The following is a 24,979-nucleotide window of genomic DNA, read 5'->3' on the forward strand; positions in this document are numbered from 1 at the left end:
ATATAAGTAATTTTAAATTAAACATGAAATATTTTATTATACTAAAATTAGTTGATTCTGAGAATTTATTAAAAATACCTCGTGGAAGTCTTGTAAATAATAGTTTATATATCTATTCTTAGATTTATGCAATTGAAATTGCTTAGTCAAGTGTATGCAATTAAAATACTATTACAGCAGTGTTTTCCTCTTGCAAATGTTTTTTTACTCTTAAATTTACAATATTAAGAAAACAAAATTAATACTTAATCTTGTCTTCATTTTTGGAGAGTTAAATTATTTTTAAATTAATTTTTAATTTATTTATTTAATGGTATGAATATATTTCTGTCTCCTTTGTGCCCTAATTATCATTATTTTCAGTTACTCGCAATAACTTAAATTTCGTTTTAAATAATGTTTTTCTCGGACAAAAATAAATATTAATAAAATTCAGAATATGTTTTCAGTTGTTGTTTTATAGCAGTGTTCACAACTACCTAATTGAGTTCGTTATTAGTATACAGTGTACGCAGTTCTTTTAACAATTGTATTTTTAGATGACTTGAAAGAGATGTTGTATTTTAAAGACCTCGAGCAAATGTTTTCTCTTAGGCCAAAATAGTGAGTTAAACTTGTTGGGGTCGAGTTTAAAAGTTCCAATGCCGAAATAGCTGACGTTTTCCCATGTACATAGGAGAAAATAAACGACAAAGAGATGTCTATATTTTCTGGCGAAGTTACACCGACCGATAATACGACCAACAAACGTAATGGGATCATTGTTAAATTATGTGAACTTTGAAGCTGCCAAAATAGTATGGTATTATTTATTTTTACGTAACAGCTTGGTAATTATTAAACGCAAACAAAATTTAATATCATAAAGGTAATACATTGGCTATAGTTAAGTTAAATTCCCCCCAAAAAAATATTGTAGTTTTTAATGACTATTCTAATATGACATTATTCACTGATCTAGTTACGAAATATTATTCTTAACTACTTGATAATAAATCAATGTTCCGAATAAAGAAAATATTCCGATTTAAAAATGTCTATGAACGTATTGTCCGATCGATCTTACGCGATTGCTGTAAATTTATATCATTCAATGGACATTTTTTTTTTTATGGATTGCAGAGCTAGTCAGCCGATCAATGAGAACAAATCGTATACACCTACAGCAGTATACTAACAATTTGACTTTTTTAGAATGAATATGGGTATTGGGTACGACTTTGATGATTATATATATATATTATACATATATTACTAGGTATTATATCGTAATAATAACACGCGGGGTAATGTGTCGATTCATTAAGTCAGTCGTAATGTATGAAAGAGTAAACAAGTTATTGAACCGAGTCGATATATTTGTAAACGGTTCTATATTATGTCCTGTAACATGTAAACATATTCAAGATTCTTATATAAATATATATATATGTTAACACCCACACGTGGACGGATAAACACGACAATATACAAACAAAAACGCCTTTGTGTCTGGCCCAGTTTTGATCCTAAAGATACCGTATATACACTATATACATAGATGCACGTTATTACGGCCACCGGGCGATTTATGTCTGAGAACACTGTAGCCGGGCTTCCAGAGGCAACGAACCCAAAAGTTTCCGTTGCTCCGGCGCTGCAGGATTTATGTGGTTTGTGAAAGATACTTAAAAGCGACGCTTAAATCTTGCGCTGTCGTCGCTGCTTAAAGCCCAAACTGCAACGACTGTTGTACACACGCGAACAAGACCTTTTCCGGTGAATGGAGATTTCCCAGGTTTTCAATAAATCTTTTTCAACGTTTCTAAAAACTCCCGACATCCTCGTCGTATGACGTTTCTAATTCAGACCTGCGCCGCGCGCACGAGTGTTCATATAACAATCAAAACGCAAATCTCCGTGGTTTTTTTTTTTTTTTTTTGTATTTTTATTATTATTGTTCGGAGATATGAATCTGGACATTATATAAACGAAAAGACCCAATACCACTACATAATACACGCTTTATCTAAATATTCGAATCAGATAAACTAAACGACCGAAATAAAAATAATGGTCATGTGCTCGGTAAAAACTCACTAAATCGTTATAGGTTACTGCTGCAGCAGTCGGGATTGGAAAAATTGTGTTTTTTCCTCAACGCAAATAATATATATAAAAAAATCCCCCGTACACTTATTTCCGAGTTCCTCCACCTACTCTCCCCCAACCACGCGTAGGTCAAAAGAACTCGGTTCGAAAGCGGATAAAAACGTCATTGGACGAATCGGCCAAAGGAAACGGTCATTCAAATCAAACGAGAGTATTAAAGGCTGGCATTCTTCTTCTTTGAAGGTCCAAATCAATTCCGATCGGTTGAATGAGATAAAAGTTCCAAAGTCCAGTAATATAGTTTCTTACCCTTCGTCCTCAGCGCACACACATACATACATACATATATATATATATATATGTATATATATTTTTTTTTTCATTCGAAAAGTTCTTTTATTTCTCCGCGAATCGGAGGGGCCCGGCTAAAACAAATTACACTAATGGACCGAGCCGTGTAGCTCAGTCAGCAGATCTCGTACGAGATACTGAGCGGACCGAGAGAGTGATAGAGAAAATAAGAGAGCGGATAGAGTTTTACAAAAGACCATCTGTATAGAGAAGCCAAGATAACCGTTTATGGTGTCGAAAAAGTCGCGCCCTTGATGAATGCCCTTTGAACGGTAACTTGAAAGACTTGTTCTTCTTTTTCGCTGTCCGGATGTGATGACGATTCATTAACGTGTTCGATCAATATAGCCAGAAAGAGACAAACATATCGCATACGATATTATATACCAACATAACGTAATAATCATACGGTGCATAACTTAAAAAAAAACTGTGTAGTTTTATCTTTTGACGTTATACTATTACTATATACTATTGTACATATTTTATGACCAAATTATTTCAACGTTTATAATAATTTATATTATCAAATAATTGGAGGTGATGAAACAATAATAAATAATTTAACGCCTAGTGTGGTTTTTCAATAGTTAATTTAAATATTATATTTCGCGAGATCCAAATAATTTACGACTCGACTAAGATTCGCTAAACTTTATCGCCGTGGTTTGTATATAATATCTGAATTCACGGTGTGTTGAATGCAGCAGATGATTAACAATAAAATAATTTTCTTATTGTTTCGTTCGCGTTCGCTATATATAATATAATATTATATCTATATAGCATTCCGAATTCCGATGAAATTCACGGAAGACGAAATTCGAATATATTATTATTTTATTATTTCGTCTCGATATTATTTTCCCACTGTTCTCCGCCGTCATATCGATATATTTTTTTTTTCTCCGCTTTTTCTCGCATCTCATTTTTATGTTTTCTCCCCCACATCCGGGTCATATCTCGAAAAATAATATATCCGTTATGCCACGCGCTTCCAGCCACCTGGCTCGTTAATCTTCCGGCCAACAACACGCGATTACACATACAGCACCGTATATAATCTACAATCCCTCTCTGCTCCCTGCCCCGTGTTCCACCGTAAATATAATGCAATATATATATATATATATGTGTGCGCGCATGTATGTATGTATATATATATATATATGTGTAGAGAGTGCTATTTTTTTCCCCTTTTCGTTCATACTCACACACACACACACACACACACACACCCAAACGCGCTCGCGTGTGTATATATACATTTCTTTCTCGGGACCGAAGCTTTTTGCGAAGTCCGATGAAGCCCTATTGTTTTACGAGAGCACGTACTTTCTCGCCGGGAAAAAAACATTGTTACCCGAAAAACGTTATCTGGAACACTAGCCACCATTTGTCCGTACGCACACACACACGCACGCACTCACTCACGTGTATACGACGAACGGTGAAACTGCCGCTGACGACTCCTCCCCCCAGCCCCCCCCCCTCTCCACGCGTGCTCAGGCGGGTCTAGATGTGTAGTGTTGGGGGGGGGGGGAGAGCGAGAGGTTTTACGAGCGCCATAAATGAAGGCGTACAACGGTTATTGTGGACGGGCTGGCGAGTCGTGTATAGACATCTTTTAAAATATATACCGCACACTGCAGCATTGTGCGTGTTTTGCACCGTAAGGCACGGTCCGTGTGATATATAAAATATATATGATATTATTATGCCGCGGACACACACATATTATATAAATTGTGTGTATTGTCGGAGGGAAAATAATCCTCTGCGAAGCACACTCCGCTTTTAAATCCCACTCTCCGCCGTTGTCACCCTTTAAACACGCATATAATATATAAATGATCGTGACGCGTTTCACGAATTTGATTTAATTCGGAAAAAAAGAAATAGGCCCTACACTTTGACTCGGAAACTTCTGCAATCCTCTGCGGTGATTTCTAATTTGTCAAACATCGCGGGGCACGAGTTTATAAATATTATGACTCTCAAACAGTTTAAAACAACATCGTCAAGAGAGACTGTGTCCAATATTATATAATAGTTGTATACAATATAATATAATGGTATGACGCATAGCCGATATCGATCGTTTTATGTTTGTATATTAATATATTTAAATTGGCCGGCAATAGTCATTGGATCGCTTTAAATCTATGCTGCTGCGGGAGTAAAATAATTATTTGTTCCACTTCGCGTCAACCTAATTACTACGTTCGAAGTACGTTTTATTAATACCTATTTTATGTGCAGCATTCATTTCATAACGAATAAAGATTCCAATCGGACGATTTGTTGTTGTTATTCTACAGTTTTAAAATGTGATATCGTAAATAGGGCAAATCAAAGTTTCAACACACGCTCGCATAATAATATAATTGTTACGTTTAAATTAGGTATTGCTATACTTTTTTTTTTATTATTATTATTTTTCGAGTTCGAAATAGATCATTGTAGGTTATTATTGACTGTCAATAAAATTACACGAGTGTTGCATTTAATAAAACTGTACTATGTCATCGGCAAAAATGATAATAATTGAGTTTTTCACTGCGATATGAAATAATATTGCACTGCTTGGTATACATGCATCCGTATATAATATAAATGTCAAGGTTGCTTTTTTTCATAAAAACCTACCAAGCGCATATTATTTTCTGTGTATTACATGGTTATTTTACTATTTTTGTATAAGTATATATATATATATTTAGTATCTATGAATTAGGTATGCATTTATACAGTTTACGCTTGATTTCGATGCATTTACCATAAATATATTGCATCGATATCGATTCGAAATAACACTATCACGGTTATGAATTCACAGAATAATAAGGAAGATAAAATATGGAGTTATGGTTAAAATCATCTACGATGGATAAATTATGTTATTTTTGTGCCAAAAAAGTCGCATACACATTCAATGGCATATCGCAAAACAATTATATATTTGTAGCCTTGACCTCTTACCCAAAACTTTGGAAAACATTATATCAATCCGATATTTTCTGTACTGAAAACAATTTGTTATTTATGTACCAATACATTGTCACACCACAAATCACACAACGGCATGCAGTTTATTATTTAGAACGCAGACGATTTCTTATTTCTTGTAAAAATATACGATGCGCGTAAACTGTAACCTCGAAAACATTATGAGAAATATCCGATTGCAATAGATCATATTATTATTTCAATAATGATCGTCGGAAACGCATTCGATTGTAAACGAGCCAATTAATAAAAGGAAAAAAAAATTCTCTCTTTCCGCGTCATTATCCACAATTATACAGTCGTCGTCAGCACCAAATATATATATATATGTATATATGTATACGCAATACGTGGTCGCACATAGATTAGGTATGTAAATATATCTATCGCAAGTTCCCGTCGTCGCTACCGACGGCCATAAAATTTCAGTCTGGCACCGCACCGCTCACACGATATAATATATCCATAACCCCCCCCCCCCCCCCCACCGGGGCCGCGCTAGTATCGTAAATCGAAATTCCCCTGGGCGTATAGGTACTATACACTTCAGCCCGAACAATATATATATATATATGTACTATCCATCCCCGAAAACCTGCACTCCTGCTATATAACGACGACGACGACTCCCGCTTCCCGTGCACACATTATATGGCCAGGATCGGTGCGGGTTCGGCGCGCGTTTGTTACGGCGGCGGCGGCGGCGGCGGCGGCATAAACGAGCAAATGTAAAATATATTACTCGGGAAACTCGTTGCGTAATGAATTCGCCATAAAAAGGTTGATGAGATTCGGAAGAAGTGCTATAAAAAAAAATAAAAATAAAAATAAAAATAAAAACGGGGGCGAAAGTAAACGGAGCGCAGTTAAAGTTCGCAGCAATGTGTTCAACAGACATTTTCACACTAAGTACCGCCGACAACTACGGTGGTGCTATGCAAGCGCGTGTATATACGATGTATATATATACAATTTAACACTTGCCGTTTTTCTCGCGCAAAGTGGACGGCGCACAGCCGTGAAGTATCTGCGCGTTTAAAATAATTGAGAGATGTGTTTGAGTTCGCTCGAAAAGTTGTTAAAATATAACCGGCGGCGGCGGCATTCTCATTTGAATTCGCTCCGTTTCTTTTATGAGTGTATAAAACAAATAATATATCCGTTCGTGCGACGACGCAGCGTCGGTCTCGCGATTACTCGCCTACGTACCCTGCAAACTATAAAGGGATCATATACTCGAACGCAATATTACCATAATAATATTGGACGACTCCTATTGGAATTCCCCGTGACAGTGCCCATCATCAGCTACCTACAGGCTCGTCCCTAGGAGAGGGTCTTCGGGGACTGGAGCCCTTGAAAAGAGTCAGTGGCCACCTCGGCTATAATTTTTATCCCGATGTATTGTTATGCGATAGGTATGACAAATAGTCGTAAGACAAATTAAATTCTAAGATTCAATAAATTATATGACGAGGGGGAAGTGTGACGGGTTGAGTGTACACCTGACGGAGTAAAAGACATTGGCCTCTTTTATGGAAAAGTTCCTAGCTGGACGTCTCCCTCCGATATTCGACCATAATTATTGTAAGGCATGTACAAACGTACAGCCACAATAATTACTACCTATTTCCTGTTGGTGATTCGTGTCCTCGAACGAGAGAATACACTCGCAAGTACGTTATTTCGCGAGCTCGATATGTTATCATTATATAGTTATTGTCCGAGCCCCTAGGATGTGGTTATCCTAAACAAAATTACATTACCTCGTTACTCGACTCGTGTGTGAACCTAAATACGAAGTGTATCCTCGTTTAGTTGTTGTGTAGCTGCAATGCTCGACCTAATAATCAAAGCGAGCACTGCCTGTGGATGGGGTTACTGCTGCTCGATTTCGGATTTCCGCACACGCGTTTTTGAGACGAGATGAGCTTATATTATTATTGTAGTTTAGTAGTGTACAGATGGAATTTAGTTTCTCAAATATTAGGTTTAATCTCGGCTCGTATATAAACAAGTCAAACTTTTCATCGTCGTCGTAGTATACAAATGTGAAATGTAAGCATCGCGCAAAAATACACACAACCCTTTTGTTTGCCTACGTTTGAGATTTTAGAGCGATTCGGTATGAAATACCACACAAACCGTCTTCGCGTGTATTTGATGCGATTTAAAGAAGGAAAGAAGCGTAGCGAACCCTCAATAATTTAACAACGTCGCCACAAAAACGTAAGCCCCGACAATTCGTCGTCAAATTAACGTTAGTTTTATAACACTACAATTTTTTTTTTTTATATAATTATTTTATTAACTGCTTACTAGTACAAACCAATTATAGATAAACAATAATTATATAATACCACAGTGATGTTGAAATAACGTTTTTAAAAGCACTGTGACGTACAAAATATGTGCAATGCCTATAGCGATGTTATAATATTATTATATGTGTAATAAAGTATTACGTACACATAATAATCGATGTAAAACGAAATATGCTCACTTCGTTATAGTATTAATATGATGTAACCGATATCTGTGGACCAACCGCGGTAAACTCTGGCCCGGCCGAGACGTCGTATCATTTTCTGGACCGCATAACATTTTCCATGTACGCCTATGGTTATACATATAATTTTCTAGCAATTATACGCAACACGCGCGTTTCGAACGAATCTCGTTGTTATTACCATATATACGCCGGTGCGTATAATCTCGGAGAACCGATTACAAATAACAATCATGTCACGATCGAGTCGAATACACGGCGGTCGTGCACGTGTTGCAGTCGTGACGTCAATACTTATAGACACGATAGATGCGCTACCTCCGAAGGGTGGGTCTCCTTGACGCGGTCGCGACGCACTCGTCGAGTCTCGCCGCGAGCAGGTAAATCTTCCGACGTCGAAACGTCGATCCGGAACGGTGTGCAGAACATTTGGTTAAGTAAACTCGGAAGAAAATATTACACACACACACACACAAAATATTATGCGCTCGTCGCAGTACTCAGACGGCGCCCCTCCGTGCACGAGTGTGCTTAATATGTATATATATATATATATATATATATATAATATAGACACACAATAATACATTATTATGTGCACACGAAAGCTGAGGGTATATTATACGCTCGCGGTTCGTCGAACCAAACGTCTCCGCTCTCTGTACTGTATCGTCTTTATTCGCTGTCTCTCTCTCTCAGTCTCTTCCTCTCTCTCACTCGGCCAACAACTGACGATTTCCCGCCGCAAATGTACCGGCGGTGAGCGTTTGCCGGCGGTTTTTCGTTCAGACCGGATTATATGATCTCTATCCGATGTAATGAGACAGTGTGTGTGTGTGTGTGTGTGTGTGTGTGTGTGTGTGTGTGTGTGGGTGGGTCTGAATGCCTGGGTGTGCGGGCGCCGCGGTACGCGACGACCGACTCACTCTGCCAAGTGTTTATATACTGCGCGAGCCGTAGTCAATAACGAAAAATTACCGTCATTAAAACATGTCATCGAAATGTAGGTGCCTAATGACGATAGTAATCTTGTATCGGTTTAGAATTGATAGAAAACGTAAAAATAATAGTTTTTATACGGGTATGATATTACAAATGCCCAAAATTCGAGCAAATTAAAAACCTAATTATCTTATGAATGCCCTTAATTATTATGAATTCGATTTGATAGATTGGGAAGTAATATTTTATGCTCTCAGCCCTGACACTTGGATATGTTTTTTTTATGATTATATTTTTAAGTCTCGGTTGAGATTTCGAGCTTGTCCTTGATTTTTTCCCTTTCCGTGATTCATCTAACATATTGTTATACTTCGTTAATTATCATTTGTGCATTACATTAAATATACACGATGAGTTTAGACATATTTAAATTTTTGATATCTGATAAACCGCAATCATAACTAAACAATTAATCCATTTATTTCATTCTAAAACGTTAGTAATAATATGTCTTCTAGAAACTGTTTCACAAATCAAAATAGGTACACAATTAAATTGTTATTACAACGTTGAAATGTCACATAAATGTACCTCACTGCCATTTGTACCTAGCGTAATGACAATATTTGAAATCTGTTTTAAAAACAATAGAAATTAGATGATAATGGGTATAGTTTTAGAATGACAACTAACTATTTGTTTCTCCGTTTACAGTTGGCAGCTCGGAAGACGTTAAGTCAGCAGATTTGAGCAAGTTAAATATGTCGAGGCGGTCAAAACCGGTGGCGAAAGCTATGTCTCCCAACAGACAGGGTCCCCAGCAGTGTATTGTAAGTACCTACTACTTATATATATTTTTGCAATATATTTATACATTTATTTACGGCTGTAAACTGCAAAATCAGCACGATACATGGTTCAATTGCATATAAGACCCATTATTTCACTATGGTCATTCATAAATGAGAGAAAAACAAAAGCAATAGAAAATGATAAATCGCTATAATATTGCTTCAGCATAAAGCAGTAAAGCATAGTAAAGCATAATATTGAGCAAAGTGGTTTCTTTCTAACTGTAATAACGTTTGAAACCTTCAAACCCATATTAATATTATTATTATAATATAATATTATTTGCAGACTAAAAGGTACTCCACCGGTGTACCCACTAGTTATATATTATACCGACGGCTATGTAAGCAGACAGGAGTGTTATTAACGATAATATTCCCTTATTCCCCTTCCCAATAGTCAAACTCGAAACAGCTTTAAACGAGCACAAAAGTTTGTGTATGAACATGACGTTGAACAATAAGACGGTTATATACTATATAGTCTTCAGCCCTATAGTCATTAAATAATAATCCGAATGCGCGGCGGAATACCCCGTGGTATAGGTAACCTAAAAATTCAAATCCAACATGTTTCATCGCTTTTAATTATTTTATATAGCTAGAGTACCTACGCCTGCTTTATTTAGTTTTTATCCTTGTAAAAGAAAAAAAAAGCAATTGCCAACCGGCGAAAACGTCGAAAGTCGAAAAAGTTTCACCCGGTACTACAGCTCTGTAGTGCAAGTCGACCGTAGAAAATATGTTTTAATTAACGTTTTCTCATTAACTCGTATAATCAATTAATCAAGAATGCAACAAATTTCAATAAACCTAGATTAACGTGAGTCTGTCACAGAATATATACACAACATGAATTCAAATTAAACTTCAAATCCGATTTATGCTACTACAATACCGCGAATAACTTTCTTTGGTGAATAATTAATACACTTTTGATTTAATTACGATTGATTTGCGTACCGTGGGGCCATTATGGTCGATAATATTATGTTAAGTCTCGACATATTATTTTTCAATCAAACAGTTTGCGTTATCGTAAAAAAGGGTTTAGATCAACTCATCATCGAACATTGTTCGCCAGTCACGCTCTATCTCTCTTCTCATTACGGGCCATAAATCTTAATTACGCAACGACTTCTCAGTAACTTCCTGCAGCAGGGACCATTCAACTTTCTCGTAATCCTTGACATAATAATTCTTAAGTTGCCGTCTTGCGAATCCCTCGATGACCGCTGGATGTGCTTCCCTATTTCTTCGTCATAACCAAGGGTGTATTGTGCCACGATATTATAAACCACACAAAAGTTTTCTCGGTATTTTATAAATCACGAACACAAACGAATATTTTGACTGCTAAATTCGTCTTCGCTTAATCTAAAAAGGGTCGACATACCACGGAGATAATATTTGGAGCGTGAAAGTTTCCTCAACTCGTAAATTATTGTTAACTTCACACATATATATATTATACTTCCATCAACATTTTTCCCCAAGACACGAGATCATAACAAAGTGGAACAAAAAAAAACTATACAGTGTATACACTTTCATATCTTATAATATCCATGAAGTATATTTTGTTTATCTGTGCGAAAAACAAAAAATTAAAGTCCGGAATGAAAAGTTTTCCCTCCAGAAAAAAAAACATTTTTTTTCCTCCAAATAATTGGATAATTCAATTTCGTTCTTCCGTCGTTCGATGGCGTCTGTGCGTCCACAATAAACATGATAATATAATAATAATCTTATCAATTCATATAAATCTAAAGTGGAATATAAATTGTTGTTTATCGCGACATTTTGATATTCAGTCGAATTACGTACCATATAATAATATGTATCCCGGGCACTAAGAAATATTATTGTTTGAACTTAAAAACCTTTTCGGATCTGCCCTTTTATAATACATGTTCGTAATAACACCGTAACCTGTATATACTGATAATACTCGCGTACTATATACAGCATACTCCTTACTATTATAGACCATGTGGTGGGTATTATAATGCTATTTTGTTTTTATTAAAGACGGCACCGATGTAATGTTGTCGAAAGGACGACTTTTTTTTTATAATTCCATTATCTTTCACGGGAACGTTTCACAATATGTTCCTCAAAGTAGATTTAGACACGTTCGTTTAAAGAAAACAATAAAGAGAAACTTAGAACGTGCTTTACGTACATTTTTTTCCCCGACGAAATGATAGTTTTCTAGATAGGATCACGAAAGACCGTTTCAGTCATTGCTATTGTTTAATCCTCCGTCCAAAGTCCATTTCATTTTCACCTCCTTGTTTTCGTCGGTCTTATTATATTTATTTTCTCGTCTTCTCTTTCAAATAATACTAAACCAAAATCTCCACAAGCAAAAAAAAAAACACTCTTTTGTACAATTATTTCAAAAGTTCAGACAATTATTATCAAATATTAGAAAATAATTGAAACATAATATTATTAAAACAGAGACCATAGGAGCATTGCGATTTTCGATCAACTTATATGATAATTATTAATTATTGATCGTTTGTACCTCTACATTAGATCTCATCCAAACCTAACTTTTCACATAATTGTTTTTTTTTTTTTTTTAACACAGTTAAAACATTATATTAATGAGATAACAATAATTGTATGAAATTCGTAAAATTGTTATTTGATACTTTTGTACAGTCAAATTGATTTAACATTGAGCATAATAACCATTGGCGTATCTAGAGAAAAATTGGGTGGATTAGCCCCCAACCCCAAAACATACAATTATTTGTAAACGGCACACATAACTACTTCTTTCAATTTATCTAAAATAGTATAAAATAATTAATACATGTACTTTGAAACTTTATTCCAGTCATGCATACTTTGATCTTAGTTTATAATATAGAAAGTAGATGGTAGCATACATTTAAAGACATATTTCAACTAAATTGTTCTTCGTGTGATGTGATTTTATATTATACATATATATATTATTTTTCATTAATTTCAGTATTAATAAATGTTATACAATTACATTACTCAATTATTATTATTATTATTATTATTATTTATTAATGCATATGCCTTAATTTTATCAACGAAAAAATCTAATTTTTCAAAATAAATGCACTGGAAACAGTTTGAATACATATTCTAACTATGACATCATAATTAAACTCTTTCATTCATAACAAGCACTTGTAAACAAGAAGAATTATATTATTAATTATCCTTGAAAGTCTTTTTATGGTTTCTTTTTTTCCGAGAATATTATAATTGTCATGATAAACATGCGTAAAGGAAATCATTGAGGTAGAAAATTAAATCACTTGGTTAATATATTAAAAATAATAGTAGGTATGTTCATTTTTTCATTCAAAAGTCTGATTATTCTATTTGAACAAAATTTTAGTTTTTTTCATTCCGAAATAAAATTGTATGTTTAAACCAATCCAATTAAAATATTTATTAAAAACTGTAAACATCTCTACACAAAATAATTAAAGATATTTTTTTGTTACAAACAAAATTACTATTTACATAGTTTCAAATATTTTTTTTTGCAAAGAATTAGCATGTTTATTAAACATGTTATGCTTTTACTTTTGAAACATTATAAACTAATAATATATTTTTTTAAATGCTATATTTGATTAATAATCTAATAATAATAAAACACAAAGGGACCTGGGGACATAATAATTACTCTTCTGGTTTGAAGTAATTTTGTTTGACTTGTCTGATCCTCTATACAGTCTATACCTAAAATTGTATTGTCATATTAATTATCCTAAAATCTATAAACAATCAAACCATTGTGCAGCTAATATTATGTATACAAACATTTCCATTTTATGATAAACACAAAACGTATTCAAAAACATTGAAAAGTTTTATTTTACTCGTTGTTAATCTTCTTATAAATATTGGACATTGCATTTATTTTATAGAATTCGATAACGCTTGAAATGTTTCAATATCTAAAAAAAAAGTTTTTATTCTTACCCATTACCTTTGCATTACAATTTTATTGTTATTCAAATACGGCTGCATATGCAATCGATGATTGTTGTTTTATGTACGTTCAAGTAATAATGTTTTTTTTTTTTTGTTCTCCTAAACGTTAGCTTCATAACACGTGTGTTGAATAATAATAATAACAATCGCATTTTATTACCAACTCTGTAGTGGTACTTGAACTTTTGTTATCGGTTATGAAACCATGACAAACTGTTATAAACAAAAAACTCATCCATTATAAATGCCGTATTTATATCGCTGTGTATTTGTGTTCTTTAAATTAGTTTATTAACTGAAAAAAAAAAGTCGTACCCCCACAATAATACATCATCAAGCAGCGAAATACTGTTTTGAACATTTTCCGTCGCATTGACGTTGACTAATTTCGGGTGTCAAACTAAATGAATCGCTAAACATTTCACCGTGCTAACTGTATTATATGTCTTGTCATATCCACCTCGACATATATCGTCAGCGGTGCTGCGTGTAACTCGCACTGCACCGCTGTGGTCCCACGCCGTCCCATCGCCCACCGCACACCTGTTGGCCGATTCCCTCTGCACAAACGTTTGTAAGTCGATCACGAACGCATACATCACGAACCTGCCGGCAAAACTTTAGCGGCGAAATTCGCGAGTGTGCAGCACCGCATAGGCGTATAGGCACATCGCGTGTATATTAATGCACCCCGCAGGAGGCGTTTTCTGGAAGTTTGTAGCGCCGTTGATCGGAGAAAACGCACAGACGGATACGAAAAAACCACTCGGCACACTTTGCGCCACACAACACGCGCGCAGGGCGGACTCGGAAGTTTCCAGAGAATTATTTTACGACGTGTAGTGCCGAATGAGATATCCGAAACGGGCGGGGAAACGGCCGGGGCTTATAAAATTATGCGACAGTCGCGCACACACATGTTTGCGGGTGTGTGGGTAGGTGTGTGCGGGTGTGTGGGTGGGTGTGCGTGCGTGTGCGCCCGCGTATAGGTGAAATAACAATAATGAAAGCATATTCGCCAGCGGTATGTATACGCGCGTATTATGTTTATATCTACAATATGCGATATGCAAGAGAAATAATATTTACCGGAATTATTCATCTCCAGAGGCTTTTGTTCCACGAGTTTCGCTCGTTTTCACGCCATTAGGGTAATAAAATGTTATATAGGATTGAATAGGTTCGGTGAAAGTATTGTGTGTGCGTGGATGGGGGCAGGTTCTTTTCCCGTATTTTATAATATTATTTTCTGCAGTGCGAAAAACACGCCACCGGCATAAAGCGAAAACATTTGCCACGCTTAGGGGTATAATAATACGATATCGTTAAACTGGTCGTTGATTAATTTGTATTATTGTATAGACGACTCTCAGATCGTTATGTAACTTCGAAGAATTTTTTGAATGTCGTCTGACGTCACACAATATTAATCATTTCTACAAAGGCATAATATATTTTAATATCAATACACGTAATATTAGATAAAGGGCCACACGACCAGGAGGTGTATCAAAAACGCCTATCCTCAACTCTGTGTAATAATATTCTATTGAAAAACCACGACCTATAATGACTGTCTATAATAAACGTTATACGTGAACTACAATTAGCAAGATAAAATTAACATTTACCATAAAAATAATAAAATACATTATATTTCTAAATTTTCAACCAAATCAAATTTACTATCAATACGCACACAATCATTTAAATTAGCTGTTAACAAATTTTTCATAATCTGTAATAATACCGATTTTTACGTCGGAATTTCTCTCATAAAATAACCTTGTTGAGTCGAATTCTATGAATAATGAATCCAAAATCACTTCAAAATAACCACTATTTCAGTACTTATGAGCCCTAAAAACATTATTCTTCATATTATTAACTCATTCGTATAATATAAAAGTACAATAATAAAGAAAAGCAATGAGGATAGATTCAAACACTGCTTAAATGCACACAATTCTATCAATTTGCACCAATGAAATAATTTACATGGCCTATCGCCTTTAGTAAAATTTATAAAAACCTTTTTTTTTTAGTATTAATATTAATAATCCTATAAAATATTAAATTATTGATAATCACTCGACAATAGTTCCAATGTTTATAGAGAGCATATTTTATAAAATATTAATTATTAAAATAAGTTATTGTACCATGACCATTGACCATGCATGTTGAATATTAATTATTATACATGATATAAACTAAACTGATTACAGATGTCTAATTCATAGTATAAAAAAATGTCTTTTTCAGTTTTCAATGATATTGAAGCAATTTTAATATATCTTTGGGTTCCATATAATTCCATAGCACATATGCCATACATGCTATTAAATATGAAATATGAAATATTACACATTTTGTGTGCACGATCAGATAATTCTAATGACATATCTATTTATAGTTACATTCTATATAATATAAATAACTACGTAAATTTCAAATACAATTTCAAAGAATTGATATTAAATATTAAAAAATTAAAATTAAAATTTATATGCATGCAATTTTTAAAAAAAATTTTAATATTATTTGTTCTTGAAAATGAATAATATCATATGAATATTTATTAACATTATAAGAACAGAATAATACTATTGTATGAAGTAAGTTTAAATTACAGCTTAGCATAAACTATTACTAATGTAAAGTTTAAACTAAAAAAATATTTTCTGACTTTGTTAATCTCTATACAATCACTATAACACTATATTTGGGACATTTTGACGATATATTTAATTGAAATCCACCGCAAGAATATTATGATTATATAATAAATGATTAATTTCATTATATAACCTACTATGAATCGCCAATAGTTTTTAATTAAATTAATATTTTTCAATGTGAACGCTGAACCCACTATAAAATGATTTAGCTAAAATGTTTACTCTCAAGATAAATATACCTAAATCAAAGCTTTATACCTAAGTAAATTATTCCATAAACGTTCATTTCGTTGTATTTACTTAAATTGTAACTCTATAAATATTCCGCATATATTTAAATACTAATTTAATTTATAAATTATTCAAGTATACTAATAATATACATATATATCATATTATATCTAGTCATTTCAGCGTAAGACATGTTACAAATAATAATAAAATCAGACTGTCAATATTTTTTTAATGAAATTGAAAATCGCAATTATATTCATAAAATAAATAATCGTACAACGTTATTAGTTTCTAGAAAATATGTTTATGCGCAGTTTTATGCATTTTTCATATATCTTGTTGAAGTTCACTTAGTAGTATACTTTTTTTTTATACGTAGGCACGCCGATGAAATTATTTTCATAAACTTGTTTAAACTTCCTCACAAATGAATCCGGGGTTAATGTAAAATTAAATTAAATTCCTTGCCAATTAGCCAGCACGTTTTCTTTTGCAACTCTCTTTTTAATAAAATTGAATGATTTTGCATTTTAAATATTGGCTGCAAACAAACTTTTAAGTATTCTTGAAACGTGCATATTGTTATCACGGCTACGTAAAATGCTGTTGTTAGATCAAGTATAAGCTATTATTGAAAAATTTGCAACAAAGGATCAATATCTTTGAGTATACTGCAGTTTTACTTTTAGCAATACTATAAACACAAGGTTCTATTGTAAACTATATTATTACGAATAAACTCATATTATAGACATTTAATAAAAACGATAAATTTCTTCAATTTTATAAATATATAATGTCTTAGGGAATTTTCGTATTTCATTAAAACAATTCACACGAATACATTTACTTTTTTTTTTTTAACAAAAAATGCTCCTTCCGAAAAAATCAATTAATTTTCATACGACCGAATATAATGACTCGTGACATGAAAAGTCATGTTTTTCATGATAAGTACCTCAATTAGATACATCAGTACGTTAATTAATTACCATCCCACACATATAATAGTATCTTTTTTTCACAAATTATTGAATTTCAAAGATACATTCAGTAAAAGCTACATTCAAACTACAATCATAACATTTTTTTTTTAAATAGTTTGATCACACAGATCACACCGCAGGACACTGCACCGGGCCACGTGTCGTGTGTCCTAAGTCTGACGTTTCGGGCATAATGGTTCAACTAATACCTAGGTATATTTTCCGAATTGCGTTTTCTGTGGCTTGCGTGTGTCACATATCAAATCGTAAAGCTATGATAAGGGACGCGGTGCTACCAGAAGTTTGCCAATTTATATTAATTGTCTCTCGCGGTTATGTCTATGTGTTCTGAATACAAAGTCAAGTTCAGTGTGACAGAATCCCACATCATATTGTTGTTACAGTAGGCCTTGTTTCAAAATATTGTTTTATAATAGTATAGTATACATAATTATTCTGCAATGTTCAAAACATAATTGGTTCAAAGTACAGTTCGTTACGAGTCGCATAATTTACATTTTCATATAGCTACGTAAACCGTCGACATGACATAATATTTTCAACCATATTTTCGGGAATAATATAGTTTTGATGATCAAATTAATAATTATAATTTTTTCAATTGTACGTATTAAATTTAAAATTTGATGAAGCTCATCCAAAGAAAGCATTCTCGTTCAACTATCGAGATAAAATGACCTAAGTGCTTCCAAAAATCCCTCCCTTGTAAAAAAATGTTTTTCTTAATACATTTTAAATATTTAGTTTTAAAGTTATGCTATACATAATAAAGTGAGTTGAGTACTTAAAAATATTTAATTTTGAATACATAGTGTTTTTATGGGTGGAGGAAATAATCGTCCACTTTGCTATATTTTACATGTTTACATATTTCGTTTTACCATAGAACACGTTTTATAACAAACTTGATTTCGTAGTATTGATTTAGGTTTCAAAAAATCAAATTATAAAGATAAAAACAATAGTATCAGTAGCATAATTTTAACAATAATAAGTGTAATCAAAAAACTTATTCAATTTTTCAAATAGGAAAACAATATCCCAAATATATTATACATTAGGTAATTACATAGGTAATGAAATAATACTTAATCTATCCACTGCAGTCTCTATTGTAATTTCTCAAAATTAATATTATTATATATGAAAAAAAGTTTCGTAAAATATTATTTATAAACAAAACTCCTTTGTGGGTATTTAATGTCATAAACATACATCATGTCATATATTAAATCGTAGCTTTGAAAACATTTTAACGCCTAAACTATAATGCTCGGTTGGCCTCTGTCCAGATATTGTTATTATAATATCTATTGTCATTACGCGATAAAATGTATTGTATACAATTTAGGGTAAACAAGTCAAGAAGATAAAATATATCCCATTTCATTGGGAATCGAAATTTATTATACGACGAAAAATCATATATTATATTTAGAGCCGCGGCGGTAGCTGTCGTAAATTGGTGATAAAAATACACACGTAAACAATTCTACAAGTCTGGGCCCGTGACTATTACTAATAAAAATAAAAAATAAAAATCTACTCGCTGAATAAAAACTAAATACGGATCGACGAGACGGTGCATCAAATTCGAATAGCCATGCACCGTATATAGTTTAAGTAAAAACGTATAACCTGCGACGGTCGAGGTCGGTTGGTACAGCGAAAACGGCGGCCATTTACACTGTAGGTATACTCGACTCGTCCCGATCGTCAAGTCAAAAAATACTTTACTCAAATCGTCCCCAGGAATGAGGAAAAAATGAACCCTCGGTCGTGACGAGTTCGCCGCTGTTGATAGCTTGTTCACGTGCCCAATAATATGCCGAAGAGTCGTCGTGCTCGCTTCCAAAACTAATATTGGTAATAACGATGATATTCATATCGACACAGCGAAAACGCACTGTTTTACAGTTGAAGCGCGTAACGACAACGATGACCTATATATCGCGGCTCTGAAAAAAATAAAAAAACGAAATATCGGAACAGACGACGGTGACGGATGCTGATGAGCAGGTGGGATGGCGGTTGGACGGGGGTGGAGTGAGAGAAAGACGTATCGTCGACATTAAAATTTCGTCGGAGCGTGTGTGTGATCGTTCCGTTTTCGGTATAATGCACAAACGCCCGGGGTGACGGTGTGGAAATAGCTAGGGGATTGGGGGGAGGGGGTGACTGTTGGGGTAGAGCGGGTTTGTTCGAGCGATCGTGGCAGGGTAACACTTGGTATTCGCCGCTTCATCCCCCGCTCGCTCTGGTGCCCTCGCGCGCGCGTTCACGCTAACGTCGAGTTTTTAATATTCATTTTTTTTTCTTTTTTTCATTATTTTTTTTTTCGCCAACGAACAATTTCACGAGCCGGTGCTTTTTTCCGGACTGCGGAACAACGTTTAAAATAGGAATGCGTGTAGGGAACCGGGTGAGGTGTATGCGGGGGTAGCAGAGGCAGCAGCAGCGGCGGCAGCGGCGGCAGTAGCAGTAGCAATGGCGATAGCATTATAGTAATAATAGCACCAGTTGTAGTGGTAGTAATAGTATATGGGGATATAGTCACTAAAGCATTCAAGTATACACAGTTATAGCATATAATAATTATTTGTAGCTGTGCTCGAAACGGCTGCAGTGGCGGCAGTAACAGTAAAAACTAGGGGCATAACGAAAGCCAAGCCGTCATCGCCTCCAGTGTCAATTTTCCGGAAAATTTCTCTCGCCCCCCCCCCCTCCCTCTCGATAAAGAACCGCAACATACAGTGAATGTAAAAATATTTTTATTTTAATAACGTCTCGTTATATGAGATACGCGTTAAATGTGTTTTTTTTTCTGTAATTCTACACGTCCGGTATAAAATATCAACAATTTTGTTTTCATTTTTTTTTTTTTTGCATTTAACGATTGGTTATCTGTCAAACATACCATGCAAAATGCGTCGCTTAGATGTTAATAAATAATGATATTATAAATACGGATATTAAAATTGACCTTTTCTGTTCACCAATAACGCCCCGCCGCAATGAAAACGTATAATAATAAAAAATGGTAACGCCCGCACACGAAACAGATTTAATATTTTTATGTCGCTGGTTTTTAGGTTCTGAATCCTTCTGTAGAAATGTCGACGGAACTTTTTTGTATTTTTTTAAAAAAAAAATGTATTCAAACAAATTATTGTTTAGAGCATACTGAATATTGTATATTAAAATGAAATTAATTAATTAATTGTATTGTTAATTGTATTTCAATCTGCTTATTTGTTGTACTAAAAGTGATCAAAAATAACTTCTCGTTTTCTATAATAATTCCGAAGCGCCTGAGTTTGGGAGTTTGATAAATATTTTTTTATTATTCTAAATCGGTAAAGGTAGGTGGTTATAATCATACAAAGTCAAATTCGGACACAACGGACATAATACCGGTGCAGGAGTCGAATCCGAGGGCGATAGATTGGATAAAGTTAAGTGATTTTAGTTTCTCCCTATAATACGAGTATTAATAATATTATAATATTGTTCTCCGATGTATAAATTATTAAAATACAAACCATACAATCATTATTATTATTATAATTTTAAATTAGTGTACGGTACAGCAGACGAAATAATATTATTACGAACACACGACAGCGGTATACCTAAATTGCCTATACATCACGCCGTGTGATCGCAATTATAGTGTCATAGGTACGCGTGAGCATAATAATAATAATATAATGGTGGTGGTAACTGGATACCCAATAAATGTAACCACAACATGATTAAAAATGGAAAGGTCAAGTCGGAAGTGTGAGCATTGCATCACACCACTTACTCTTGAGTCGGTTTTCATGGATTAAAGCTAGTAGAAAATACGTGAATCTAAAAGGACGTTCGTTTATAGCGTGTACCGTTTGACATGACGACTGCGAGAAAAAAAACTAAAGCCAGTTTGATCAGTCAACTACACTATAATATAGTGTTTGTCCGATGTCAACGAAAATAAAAACGATTTTATTTATTACATTATTATGTCGGAAAGCACGAGATAAGTTAATCAATTCTATGTACATGGATTCCATTTGCAAAATTAAACTATTGTACACTTCACTGCGATTTGTATTATTATTTTTACTATTATCATTATTATTTTTATTGTACTCACTTTTCGCTTTAGAATTTACGCAAAATGTTAGGATTGTAAATTTTAAAAAAAACAACAACAACAAAGGATATTTAATGACATAAAGCGTGTTTAATTATATTATATAACTGTATGTCCGGCAAAGACCCGACTGATTTATTTCTGGTGTCTCTTGGGTCTCATTTACCTGACAAAAACTTTAGATTATGAATTATTTATCGGTTTTGAATGCGTATTAATATTATTATCGACTAAATGATTGTACGGAATTTGTTTTTAGTTTAAAAAGATTAATTTGAGCATTAGACGCTCGTCCCGGGAGAGATTCGCTGTGTTAACGAAAAGTAAAAACAAACGGAACAATAATTAATTATCTCTAACTTATAATAAATTTCCCGTGACTTTCGTGGAACGGTTATAATAACAATATCGTCTCATACGACGTTTCGAAATAAATTATTTCTAATTATTGCGATTATCTGCTGATGCAGACACCAAAATTCACTATTATTCCAATAACCGTTGTCAAAATTAATCCTATGTAACTAATGCCATACCCTGGATTTTGTTTGTACAATCTTCGAGTCACCGTCTTCTGGTTCTTTTAGTATCACCTGTGAAATCGCAAATATGATATTAACTGTTTACCTATTTTTGTTATCACTTCTATAGGTACGCATATTACACAGGTCTCAATAATTATTAATGATCACACCAATAATTGTTTTTCTCGGATATGTTAAAATGATAATGTAATATTATAGCATGAGCTGTCATAAAAAGCAGTCGTTGAATTTTGTTGTTTGAAAGCATTGATTTTTCGTTTATTTTCTATAGGTACTACCTACTTGTGTCCCTTTAATTTATATTTATATATTAGTTTTATAATTAAACTTGAAACAGAAAAAAAATTGAATTTTCTTTTCTGGTATCAATGCTGGCCGTTAATAGGGACGTAACCCTCTTTATTTCCAACACTAACTGCTGATTTCCAGTCAATACTTTACCATGAAAAAAGACGGTTTTAAAACGTTTCCCTGACGACGGCAAATCCTCTTTGTGGTGAACAAATTAAAATATTGAAATCTCTTTTTCAATTTATTTTTTTTTATTCAATCGAAAAAATTATATATTTTTCCGATTGTAAAATAAATAATATTATATTACGTCAGAAAACTAATTTTTCAAAGTAAACACGTAAATAAAAAAATTATTTTACTACAAACGAAAAAATAACTTTACACTTTATGAATACTTACTGCATTTTATTAATGCGATACATTTTTTTGTATCCGAAATTATTGTAAACCAAATAATATTTCTAACAGACAACAATTTTTTATCTTGGAAATAAATAAATAAGTTTCGTTACTGACATTGAACTTATCGTTATGTGATCAGAATTCTTAATCAATATTGATTTATTAGTTTTTGATCGATTTTAAATTGTAACTAAATAGCTACGACCATAGAGCCTATATTATTCAATTTTATATTTTAAAATATTGGAGAAGTATAATAATAATATGTTTTTTTCACCATTATTATTCATATTTATTTGTTTCGAAATTAATCTCTTTTTAATTCGATTAATTATAGACGAATCCCGTTAATCCATCCAACCTACGTCAACGTATTTTTCATATTATAAGTACCTACTTATAAAATAATGATGAAGTTACGCCTGTTTTTATGTGTCATTTTAACACAGATAATATATCAATACTTAAAATAAATAAGCGCGTGAAATGACGTATATATATATAGTTATCGAAATCAGCTGGTCTATTTGATCTGAACCTATTATATACATAATATATAATTTATAACATGACCTCGTCTGTGTGTGCGTCTGTGCAAGATTATGTTTTTGAAGAAACGCACAAAAGACGTCGAATTTCGATAATCGTGTCTCTTGGAGTGAACGGTGAAAACTAAAAATCGAAAACTACATACGTATAAAGCCCATTAAAAATATTGCTTCGCAAACATCCGACTACGGGGTTTCTTTTTTTTTTTTTTTTTGAGAACAATCGACAAACGTAAAAGTGTTTGCGCAAGCCATATACAGAGTTTGAAGTAATGATATATTCATGGCGTGTTTGAAATATTTGGCACGTGAGATTGAGAGAAGCCACCGAAAACTATCAATCATAAAAAAAAAAAAAGAAAAAAATGTGCCCGTATACTCAGACTCTAGTCGGAATTGAATGTTGCTGGCAAACGAAAGCGGGTAGGGGAGGTGCACTGCGTACAGAGTATATAGTCAATCGCCAAGAATGAAAAACGTTTAACGCCCCAAGAAGTTTCGCCGGATAATATATTGTTTTGCACTTATTTATATAATATTATGTATTACCTACCTATGTATAATATGAATTCGTTCTTATTTTATGCACATATGCGTTGCAGAGATTTCAATTCGAAACGGTATTATTTTTAGGAAAACACCATTTCCAATTCGATGTCGTCGGTGTGAAAACGATGTATCCGACGATCATTGTAATAATAATAATAATAATAATATGTTATGAATCATAACAAAAAGGCCCCAAACAAAAAGATCAATAATAAATGAAACCTAATAAATAATATTATTATGAACATACGATTTTTTTTACCGAGAGATCTCTAGACAATTCAAATTTAAAGTATTAACTTTCAAAAAAAAAAAAAAAAATTGACAATAAAAATGGGCATTTCATTTTTTGCATAGAGACGAATTTATCTAGATAAGTCTCGACACAGGTTATGATATCATTCTGCTGAGGAAAATAATTATGTTTGGAGCGTATACGTAACGCGCCGAAACGACACCCATCGTAATGGACACGTGTAATTCATGTATTGCACCACATCGTCAGCAAACCGAAAGTATAGTACTGACGAGTGACGACCTAACCTAACCGACATAATAATAATTTGTATAATTATGGTATCCGCCTTTGGTGATATTATTTTTACCACCGCTCCCACCAAATCAATTGTTGATTTTGCTCTCTATATCGCGATATAACTGTAACCCTTTCAAAATTTGCATAAAATATTTATTCCTTGTCAATGTTTCGGTGGTAGTAATCGCCAGCCTACGCGAGATCGGAAAAAATAATCATCATAATCGAGTGTACACGCGCATAATATTATAAAACCCGAGTGCTGCGGAGAACGAGATAAAATAATTATAAATCTCG

The 24,979-nt window shown here is 33.5% G+C and overlaps 1 protein-coding gene across 2 annotated transcripts in view; it reads left to right on the forward strand.

The window, feature by feature from the left end:
- Positions 1-24,979, forward strand: part of LOC111028193 (serine-rich adhesin for platelets) — a 262,409-nt gene that overhangs the window by 158,848 nt on the left and 78,582 nt on the right. For both annotated transcript variants that reach the window (XM_022306743.1, XM_022306742.1), the window contains exon 5: positions 9,617-9,732. In XM_022306743.1, coding sequence (XP_022162435.1) covers positions 9,617-9,732 — 116 coding nt within the window. The remainder of the gene's footprint in view (positions 1-9,616; positions 9,733-24,979) is intronic.

The sequence above is a fragment of the Myzus persicae genome, unplaced genomic scaffold (assembly GCF_001856785.1).
Source record: "Myzus persicae strain clone G006 unplaced genomic scaffold, MPER_G0061.0, whole genome shotgun sequence".
Lineage (NCBI taxonomy): Eukaryota > Metazoa > Arthropoda > Insecta > Hemiptera > Aphididae > Myzus > Myzus persicae.